Genomic DNA, 12,444 nt, shown 5'->3' on the forward strand with positions numbered 1-12,444 from the left:
TATATATATATATAGAGAGAGAGAGAGAGAGAGAGAGAGAGAGAGAGAGAGAGAGAGAGAGAGAGAGAGAGAGAGAGCCACATCATTAATACAGTGATTTCAAAATGTCTGAACACAATTCCTCATGTTATAAAATATACGGTAAATCCTTCCCAATATATTCAGGGTCTAACGAGTGTTTACAAAAACACATAAGAATTCCATTACTGATGAAATAACTTCAGTTTATTTGAGGCTTTGCCTTTCTTTTAACCGGAACCAGTAATAGGAAAACAGGAAGCTAGAGGAGAGTGCATATTTCAGTACATATTTCCAACAATAAAAACATAACAACCTAAATGTAGATCTATCTCACTCTTATTTCTTAAGGGCTCAAACCTTCTCTTTCTCATATTTCCTCGAAAGCTATCAAGAACTTTTTGAGATATCTTATGCATAATTTAGACCCCCAAAAAAAAAAAAAAATCCAACACGACCGTTCTCCATATGTCGATATTTCTTCAGGACCAACAAACAGATACGTCTGAATACGTAACCTCCGGCCAACATCGTTCCGAGATCCGCCCCCTCCAAAAAAAAAAAAAAAAAAAAACACACACAAAAACAGTAAAAATAGATAACAAAGACATATTCCAGGATACCCCAGTGGAACATCCGACATGATTTAAACATCGCTCCGTTTCCACGATCTTGCTTGCGTGAACTGCGCATGAGCAAGAAAATGGATAGCCGAACTGGGCAAATCATAACATCGCTTTTTTTTTTTTTTGGCTAGTTCGTTTTCTTTATGTCTCTCCGTTCTCAGTTTTCTCTCTTTACACTGATAATGATGATGATGGTGATGATGATGATGATGATAGGGATGATAGGAAATAACCGATGATGAATGGCTGTCGGCCAAGGTCGCGAATTGTCAAGCGCAATTATTATCAGGCATTGTCTCTTGAAGGATGTTCTTCGCTTGCATTCCACTGTATATTAGAAGCAGCAGCAGCAACAACAACAACACCCACAACAATAACAACAACAACAACAATAATAATAATAATAATAATAGCAAACGGTCGAAGGCTCCCTTTTTAACCATTTTTGTATTTTGAAAAATACAGCCGCCATAAATAATAATAATAATAAAAATAAAATAATAATAATAATAATAATAATAATAATAATAATAATAATAATAATAATAATAACAATTAGATCATTAAGTAATGATAATTTAAATTATATTTGTAATATTAAAGATGATTCCCCACATACCAAGAATTCTATAACAGGATACTCTATAGAAAAATCTATTTCCTTTTGTTTCTTTTTACTATCATTAATCAATAATCAACCGATAGAAATCTCTTGACAAGGTGCACTTAGCACTTATCTCCAGCATGTTGGCAAAAACTCTACAAGCACTTTCTAAGCACTCCGCAAGTGCTTTTTGCCTCTTGTTAGTCACTTGTTAGCGATTATGGAGGTATGCAGAGTTTTTAGTTGCCTCCAAGATCCTATTGTGCTTAGAGAAATTCGAAATTATTGACGTTATTCGGGGCCAGTGTCTACTGAAGATGAATATGAGCAGCAAAGGACTGATATTTATTTCAACATTATTATTATTATTATTATTATTATTATTATTATTATTATTATTATTATTATTATTATTATTATTATTATTATTTTGTAATGAATATCCACAATTATATAGCAAATTATATCACCATTTAAATACAAAAGCAACGACTTCCGAACACCCGAACGGTGTTCCTCATCAGTGTTTAGGTTAAACACTGACGAGGAACACTTATCAGGTGTTCAAGTCTTCGCTTTTGTATTTTACATACTAATATAGTTTACTATATAACTGTGGATTTCTATTACACAAACTGTTTTTCACGAGACTCAGAATTTCTTAGCATTATAATAATAATAATAATAATAATAATAATAATAATAATAATAATAATAATAATAATATTATTATTATTATTATTATTATTATTATTATTATTATTATTATTATTATTATCATTATTATGTATCTGGAATCGAATGGATGTAACTTAACTTAAACCTTACCGGCACTCTTCAAAGTTATAAGAAGAGCGAACTATAGCGATGTAATGTGACCCAAACTTTCACACAGCCATACAGAGAGAGAGAGAGAGAGAGAGAGAGAGAGAGAGAGAGAGAGAGAGAGAGAGAGAATATTAATGTTGACCGAGACGTCTGATACGCTTTGTCTTCCGATTCCGCCCCGAGGGTGAAACTTCGACGATAAGGTTTCCCACGCTTTTTGCGCTCGTCAAACATTTCTCACTTATTTGCCTCCTTTGATTTCTTGCAGTGTATTTCTCGAATAACGAGTATTAGTTCTACAGTGCACACACACATACCCACACGCACAAATATTATATATATATATATATGCACATATAAATATATATATATATGTATATATACATATTATATATTGTATATATATATATATATATATATATATATATATATATATATATATATATATATATATATATATATATATATATATATATATATATATATATATATATATATATATATATATAATGTCAGTTGTCTGTATATGTTTAAAACTGCATTAGGTTATGATATATATATATATATATATATATATATATATATATATATATATATATTGTATATATATAATATATATGTATATATATATATATATTTATATATATATATATATATATATCATACAACACAGTTTTAAACATAACTACAAACAACTAACATGAAATATTATATATTATTATACCATAGTATATTATAATGGCAACCATGATTGAAATTCAACAAACTTATATAAATATATATATATATATATAAATGAGGTGATGGAATATATTCCCTCTCATAAAAGATAAACAAAAATACCTCTCCACACATCGTGAGGCATCCAAATTTTAAACATAACAGTTTTATGGTTATTCACCTATAAAAACGTTGAAAGTCAACAAACTAGAAAACGTTCACGATAAACAAAAATAGTCCAAATGCCAGTTTCATCGTCTATTTAAAGAGGACTGGCTACGAATTCCATTCCAGTCGTGAAGTCAACTGCATTTGTAAACAAGTAAAAAATGCGCAATCGAGTTTTCTGTACAGCGTATAATGGTGAGAAACTCTGAGTAACGGTCCATGAAACTCTCAGCCACGGCCCATGAAACTTTCAGCCAAGGCCCGGTGGTTGCCTGCGTTGTTGACACCTTTAGCGGTGCCAGACGCACGATCGTGGCTAACATTAACCTTAAATAAAATAAAAACTACAGAAGCTAAAGGGCTGCAATTTGGTATGTTTAATTATTGGAGGGTGGATGATCAACATACCAATTTGCAACCCTCTAGCCTCAGTAGTTTTTAAGATCTGCGGGCGGACAGAAAAAGTGCGGACAGACGGACAAAGCCATCTCAATAGCTTTCTTTTACAGTAGAGTAGAGTACCAAAGTTATGACCAGGGGCGAAGGACTTCTAAAGTATTTCTGAACCTGGTTATAACTGTTGATAGTCTAATGTACCAAAAATACCCATTAACAATCTTCTATTCTTTCTAACGACCGTCGTCGTCAACACTTCTCTTTTATCAGTGTCTCGCGCGTTCGTATTACTTCTAACATATCTTAGGCAGCTCAGTGTTTTCCTCACTCATTTGCTGTTTATTTTCGACTTGATAAACTCTTTTCCTTATCTCAGAAAGTGGAATATTTACATCGTCCTTATCCGCTCTTGTTTGGAATATCGCTCCCAAGTTGGCCTCTGGAACTGAATTATGTATTTCTTCAGACCATCATTTTACAGTACCTTTGCTACAGGTACTCTTTTGACCCCTGTTCCGTGAGGCTGATATAGAGACCCTTTTCTTATACAGTATGCACTTATCAAGCAACCATAAATATTTGCTCGACGATTCGACGTTTCTTTCTTTCAATATCAAACTTCGAGATACAATCCATGTTCCGCAACACTTCCATTTGTAGAATTTTCCTCTTTCGCGAGGCGTATTTGGGAGGTCAGGTGTAACCCTTGTTCCTTTCCCTTTATTCGTCAGCTAAATAAGGGCACTGGGTAGCCCATTCTATCGCCCTTCACATAGAAAAATTGAAAGGAAAAAGAATACGTCTCTTTCCAATTCGAATTTCACAAGGCTAAACGGTGTATAACAAACCCAAAAAGTTTTGAAGATTTACGAGCACTCTTGGATCGGTTTAATATACTGTAATACTAATTTGTTTGTACTGTGATTTTTAGTGATTTTTTCCGTATTTTATGATAAGACTCCAGTAAATCAAAATCCGTTATCCTACAAGACAAGCAAATCGTGCTAGGTAATTATATACCAAAAATTATAGAAGACTGGTACGTGAAACTGATAGTTTTCTGATATTTCCTGAATCGAGAGAGAGAGAGAGAGAGAGAGAGAGAGAGAGAACTGTGGACCTTACGAATAAAAACTCCACAGGACTTAGAGGACATTCCTATGTGGCCTCTGTTGCCCTACGGTGCCCTTTGGTTGAAACTACGTTGCCCTAAGGTGCCCTTTGGCTCAGGCTACAACGAATTGAGAAATATTTCATGGCATATTGGGACAAGATGGACATTCCCATGTGACCTTTGGCCGCCATGCCGGAAACATCGCGGGAAAACAAAAACCGGAAGTTCTCGATTAAAAGGTTCGTAAATAGACATTTAAGCGGAAGGCGGCGCCAATATGAAAAGGTGATTACTCGCGATGCAGTGTGGCAGGGATGACGTCACGGGTGTTTACAATGCAAAGTGGCCGCATTTGAAATGACACGCTGTTATTTTGGGTCTTTCAATACGTACATATACACACATTAATGCATGCTTACTATCTCTCTCTCTCTCTCTCTCTCTCTCTCTCTCTCTCTCTCTCTCTCTGTCTTTCTCTCTCGCTTTGGCATGAGCTTATTTTCTCCACGACAAAAACTAGCTTAGGATAAAATTGGATAAAAGCAGCGTAATACATGCTTACTTGCTATCTCTCTCTCTCTCTCGCTCTCTCTCTATTGCATGAGCTTATCTTCTTCCACGACAAAAACCAGCTTTGGATAAAACTGGATAAAACGCAGCGTAATACATGCTTGCTGCTATCTCTCTCTCTCTCTCTCTCTCTCTCTCTCTGAGCTTATCTCCTTCCACGGCAAAAACTAGCTTTGGATAAAACTGGATAAAAAGCAGCGTAATACATGTTCGCCATCTCTCTCTCTCTCTCTCTCTCTCTCTCTCTCTCTCTCTCTTTGGATAAAAATTTTTGATAAAAATCCAGCTTTGGATAAAAATTGGATAAATGCAGAGCAATACAAAGTTTCCATCTCTCTCTCTCTCTTTCTCTCTCTCTGTGCCATTTTTCTTCTTCAGGACAAAAAGTGGATAAAAAAGCAGCAAATTTCAGCAAAAAATCTAATGATATCCGGTTTCCTTCCTCTTGCTAGCATAGTAGCCAAGGCCTCGGTTAGTAGATTTTGTCCCAGATGGAGTAGATTGCATTTAACATCTAAGACGTAACTTGAGTACTGAATTGGATTTCAAAGACCTAAAGACTAACTCTTAACTGAATTGGATTACAAATACCCAAAGCTATATATATATATATATATATATATATATATATATATATATATATATATATATATATATATATATATATATATATATATATATATATATATATATATATATATATATATATATAATATATACATATAATTATATATATACGTATATACATGCACTCGTTTGCATGTAATTCTCATTTCTCTTAAACACATACATATAGATAGATTTACAGATAGAAAAATAGATAGAAGATAGACAGACATAGATAGATGGATAGATAGATATACAGATATATAGATGACAAACGGTTTGCTTTGCCATAAGCAAAGAATCCTAAAACTATGAGTTTCAAAACATTGCTAAAAAGATTCGAAAGAGAGAAAGAAGCTAAAGTGCTGTACAGTTGAACACAGGATACAAGAGAGCGAGCACCGACTGAACTGAATACATAAAGAGGCAAAGAGCCATTTTGGTGTTCTACCAAACTGGTAAAAAAAAAAAAAAAAAAAGGAAAAAAAGGGGAATATCCTAATGTACTTGCAACTACGGCTAGGCGTCTGACGCGAGCAGCGGTAGTCCTAAAATTAGGCCAGAGAGCTAAAGGAGCAAGATTACGTACACTGAAAGATCAGTTTATCCTTTTGACCGAAAAGAGTCGTCAAAATCGTCTGCAATTTCCGAACGTAAACGTTAATTATTTTGTGGTTGGTGTCTCGAAGCCTCGGGTGAACCCTCTAGCTTCATCCACACCCCTGACCGGGTGGGACGGATGAAGGTTATAAAATGTACCTGATCCAAGGAATCACCCGGAGGGTGTGGATGATCAGTTTTGGGTGACTGCCATCGGACATGCTTAAGAGGGTGTTGACCAACAACCGCCTCTTCCCCTAAGTCTAGCAGGTATGGAGTATGTCAGCATTTTCTTTCTCTGTCTGAGTACGTGTGAGCATAGATGCATGTACAAACATTTACGCACGCACCCACAGACACACATGCATGCATACTGTACATTATATATATATAATACACACACACACACACACACACACACACATATATATATATATATATATATATATATATATATATATATATATATATATATATATATATATATATGTAATTGTATAACCACAATGCCCTCTTAACTTCTCGAACTGTGGCTATTACAATTACATATGTATCTGGTAAAAGTGACCAGTACCAGTACATTCTATATATATATATATATATATATATATATATATATATATATATATGCACATACGAACGTATATGCATAGCAGATACACGATATACGCAGAACCCAAAATTGCAAAGTGCCACAGAGGAAACGCTTCTAAATTCTTACTTATTGTAATCAGCCCATGTACAAATGAATCTTTCTAAGAAGGAAAGATTTTACTTTTATACACGAAGGATATTTTTCCTATATCTCGCTACTATAAGCTATAATAAATGATCTACATTTCTGACGGCTGCTATATTAAAAAACGGGAAAAATTTTGGTCTCAAGTATGACAGCGATGGTATACAGTACATAATGATTTACGATAAGCCGTAAGTTAGCTTCGTTTAGGTTAAATGCCTTACTTCTTTTTTCAGTTATGTATACCCAAAAATTTACAATTTGATATACTATTGAAAATTTCTCCATATTCCTGTAAAAAAAAAACACTTACCGTTTAAAACTTCAATTGTACAATGCCATGTGACCAGATACTAAAAAAAAAAAAAAAAAAAAACACTTGCCGTTTAAAACTTTAATTGTACAATGCCACGTGACCAGATACTAAAAAAAAAATACTTGCCGTTTAAAACTTCAATTGTACAATGCCATGTGACCAGATACTAAAAAAAAAAAAAACACTTGCCGTTTACTACTTTAATTGTACAATGCCATGTGATCAGACACTAAAAAAAAAAAAAAAAAAAATTTAAGCGACCTAGTCTCATAGTCCGACTTTATGAAAAGTCTGGGAAGCACCCATTTAAATCGTCCCAATTTTTCATTTTAGTTTCTAAATGAATGTTCCTCATACTTTTAGAAATCGTCTCAAATGTAACCTTCTGGCGAACCAGGCAGAACAGAGCGAGAAACAAGTTCCGAACGAGTATGTAAATCACTTCACATGAGACGGCTGCTATTTACATCCATTAGACCAATCAAATACCGAATTCACTAAATGTTTAATGTTTACAATGTTTAATCGAGATTAAAATCGTCGAGTCTGTGATGAATATCTGCCTCAATTCATTAAACTATGATAATGACGACGAATGATTTCTCAAATCACTGCAATTATAGAAGACAATGAATGACTGCTTACATACCCTTGTAAGCAGAGAGCGTATATCTCTTCAGTTTCAGTACAACAATAACCAAAAGATACGTAACTTCCTTACTAAATTGGTCATATTTGATACATTTCTTCTCCTGGAGTGCTATGAAATCAACACAGCACTAGAGCCACTCATTATCATTTTCTTCTACCTTGTAAAATTATAGTCTATAGTCTACAAGTGTTGCAGATAATCTTTATATCAATTATTCAAAACTAAAGAAAACATCTCAGTCTAAGCACTGTATGAGCATACGCTTCAATATTCGCTGAAAAGGAAAACAAACCTTGCATGCGCACTCACACATGCAAAACAACCACGCACACAACCACAAATATGGACAACTGGATCTGAATCAACCACTTTTTCTATACAGGAGAGGAGGGTAAAGGGGGTGAGTGACAAGTTCAGAAAAATGTGGATCTAGCAGAGTAAAGATATGAGGAAATACCAAACAGTGGCAGCAACTAAATAACAACAATGATAAAGACGCATTCTCTTTGAAGCCTTTCACTGCAAGTGAGTACCGTACGGAACAGATAGGCCTAAATATTCATTTAAGATTAAGTTATGAAATTCTGCTGTTATCAGTTTTGATTGTCATGCAGCGGTGCTTTCAAAGTTATAGGACTGTTGACAATTTTGACAGTATTAAGATTTGTGAAACCGCTGAAACGTCTTCGATAAATTTGTATGGGGTAAGCGATGCCTTCTTTTGAAGGACTTTGACTTGGCTTTGGGGTAACGTCACGATAAAACTCTTGAAGAAAATGCACGCTAAACTAACTGGAAATAGAATCGTTCCGCCTTAGTTCAATCTTTAAAGAATAAAAAAAAAACAGTTTTAACGTCAAACCTATAATTCATAGGTCTAGTGGTAGTGTCAATTGATTAGAAACGTGATGTTGATTATCCCTCAAGTCTATAATAGAGAAGACATCTGCGGGAAGACGCATCTGTACACAATGACACTGGAAGGTTATATAACATCTATGAACCCTCCTGACCCTAAACAGGTAAACCTTTTTTCTCCCTCATTTGCCCAACGGCCGCCAAGCACAAAAAATGGTACTATGCGAAGGGTTGATGTGTTCAATTTTTCGGCAATTGGGTTCGGAGCATAAACATAAATGTATTCTAGACATGGTGTTTTTAACTTTTACTACTGGACTGAAGGATTCAAACTGATAACCTAATTTAAACAATATAAAGTCCAACCGGGAGAGTAATAATTTAATTTTAGGTCTAGTCCAGTAACATCAAACTAACATCTATTCACAAAAATGGATTTGTAAAAAAGCCCAATACATCTTCCAAAGGGAATTGTTGATTCTCATTTTGTAACGGTTATTTATAATCATATAGAGATTGCATGATTTCACAAAAATCAAGCGCACCCAGTGCCTGAAAGAATCGTTTTCGGCGTAAAACCTTATGTAACCAGGAGACTATTGGTCTATTTTTTTCAAACTTACATCCACTAAAAACATGAATACAATTCGAATAAGTGACTTAAATTTTTTGCTCACTTTATACTGATAATTCATATGTAAACTGAAATTACTTCATTCGCATACCTATTCATAAAGACTGAAGTAAAGCCATACACTAAACTTTACTCAAGGTGCAACATATGCACCTTGCGGCAACACATGTAAGAGCAATTGCTACTACCAATAAACACATTACCAGGGGAATTATAAAATGTCATTACGCACTGTACGAACCAAGTAAAGAAAAATAACGTGTTAAGTAAAGTGCATGAATATCAAAAACACGGAACCTACCTGTCTCCCATGACGGCGGGATGTTAATGAACAATGCCTCCTGAACCCTCTCAGCCCTGGCTATATAATAAGTAAAGTCGAGTAGAATGCACTGGGAAAGAGTATCGTACACACTGGGCGCTGCCGAGAGATGAAGTTTGAAATAATTACCCAAGCATATTTTGTGAGTGTTGTAAACTGAATATTTATTACCTTACACTCAAGCAAGAGGACACACACACAGTTTTTCACGAAAATATCTCAGACACAAAATCCAGTTTATGTCTGAACCGGAATACGAAAACGCCTAATTGCACCTCCTTGCAAATAAAACGTCGCCACATAAGAACGGTCGATAGTACCATATTTCATTATGTGCTATCTAAGAAATAACGAAAAAAGTATATTGCTTCTAGTTTACTTTTACACCAGCGAAAGATTTCAAATATGCTGAACCCTAGTTCTAAGAATCTAGTCATTGTAAATGTTAGTTCAATAACAGAGCCCAAAACCGTTGCCACAGAGAACGTAAAGCATCAAGAATTCGATAACTGCTGACTATCCTATCTAGGAAAGGAATCTCTTTTCTTAATATAACCCTACTTTGTATATTAAATTTACTGAACATTTTTTTAGTGTCATAATGTACTTTTCGTAATGATACCGATACCCGAATTATGTTCACAATTTAATGAAGTCTATGTTTGCATTAATTGGGAGAGATTGCGCAAGAAAGGTTGGTATCTATTAGTTTACATAAATAAAATTATCTTTTAACACTGCCGGATAAGTTAAAAGCTTAATGTTGTTATAGTTGCAAAACAAGACACTTGTTAGCGATATTAATATACTCTTATAGATAAAATATACTTAATGATAAAATTATACTTAATATAGATAAAAATATACTTATTGATTCCCCTCCCATAACTATAGGAATTAACATTCCTTCCTCGGACACAATAGTATTTGGAGTTTTATGCATCTTGCAAACCCTGGGCATTTATTTATTCATTTTTGAGCGGGAAAGAGACCGAGACGGGCATAACTGCCCAAAACAAAGTCATTCACTGCAGAAAAAGTGTAATAATGGACTTCACTTTTTGGATGATGGTAATCTACCTTGAATAAAATTGGTAAAAAAAAAAGATATTTTTTCTATCTCGGTATAAGTGATTATGCAAAAGCATAAATGAATTAACGGTGAGTTCTCACACATATGCAAGCGTGGGAGCACACGCAACATATATATATATATATATGTTTGTATGTGTGTGATACTGTGTTTGTGCATGTGTTTATGTGAACACACATATGTATATATATATATATATAAGTGTATATATATATATATATATATATATATATATATATATATATATATATATATACACACATATATAATCAAGTTAAAGTCCTCCTGGGACTCAGGAGGCTCATAGGGCAGGCGCTGATCAAGTGTTTCTTAGGCCGACAGCCAGTGGAGGACAGGTCCTATATATATATATATATATATATATATATATATATATATATATATATATATATATATATATATATATATATATATATGTTATGTGTGTATATATATATATATATATATATATATATATATATATATATATATATATATATATATATATATATATATATATATCTATATATATATGTGTGTGTGTGTGTGTGTGAGAACAACCTTGTGAACAGTATCCTGTGTGGGCTATGCCCGAACTTCTTTGTCATATGCATGAAATTATTTTTGCCCGGTTTAACCGAAGGACAAATTTCCCTTCGATATCGCACATTTTTTCTTTTTTTTTCATGTTTTGCTCTCGTAGTTCTCTGATGACACACAAGCATTCCGAACATAAACCCTGCGACGCATATGGAAATGGGAGTATTCTTCCCGTGTCTTTGTTGGATATTTTCTCTTATTAGGATACAAGGTATTTCCCATTATTCCACCTGGCGAATATTTACAGAAGTTTATTGCGTTCATTATCCGAAATTTACGTGTAAATGGTAGGCTACATTCACAAGAATTTCTTCAAACCTGAGAAATTTTCTCAGTAATGTCTGTAGTTACTGATTTACATCTTAATGTGTTATTTTTCTATATAGTACTTTGTTATGTATTGAACTCCAGATATCTTAAAGATTTTTTTTTTCTTTTTTGTACATGAAATGGAATAAAAATTGCGGACAATCATATCTAAGTTAAATAGTTTTTACTTTTCTTAATTAGCATTGACACTTGCTAATTGAAAATAGTTTTGGTTTTCTTAATTAGCACTGACACTTGCTTATTGAAAATCTAAAAATCATATGGTATATTCATCAAAATGATTTCTGGGCCTAAATAAATACTCGTATACAAATACACACACGCACACAAACACACACACATATATATATATATATACATATATAATATATATCTATATATTGTATAGTATATAGTATATATATATTGTATATATATACATATATATATACATATATACCTCTAGTTTTCAAGGAATACCACAGAGGAATTTTGGGAAATTACTAACATCTGCTTCATTCTCTCATGCCGTCTTGTACGGACTATCTCAATGTTAAAGCAAGAATATATAATTTACCTTATGGGTCTGAATATACGTCACTGATGTGTATTGAATCTTTTACTGTTCCCTTCCCTATAACGAATCCAATCTTATGAGAAAATGATGCCAT

General features: G+C 33.6%; 1 protein-coding gene across 1 annotated transcript in view; it reads right to left on the minus strand.

The window, feature by feature from the left end:
- Nucleotides 1-9,847, minus strand: part of LOC136828393 (uncharacterized) — a 76,047-nt gene extending 66,200 nt beyond the window's left edge. The window contains exon 1 of the mRNA XM_067086416.1: nucleotides 9,751-9,847. Within this exon, the coding sequence (XP_066942517.1) occupies nucleotides 9,751-9,761 (11 nt within the window). The 5' untranslated portion in view covers nucleotides 9,762-9,847. The remainder of the gene's footprint in view (nucleotides 1-9,750) is intronic.
- Nucleotides 9,848-12,444: the final 2,597 nt, after the last annotated feature.

Source organism: Macrobrachium rosenbergii, chromosome 42, assembly GCF_040412425.1.
Source record: "Macrobrachium rosenbergii isolate ZJJX-2024 chromosome 42, ASM4041242v1, whole genome shotgun sequence".
Taxonomy (NCBI): Eukaryota; Metazoa; Arthropoda; class Malacostraca; order Decapoda; family Palaemonidae; genus Macrobrachium; species Macrobrachium rosenbergii.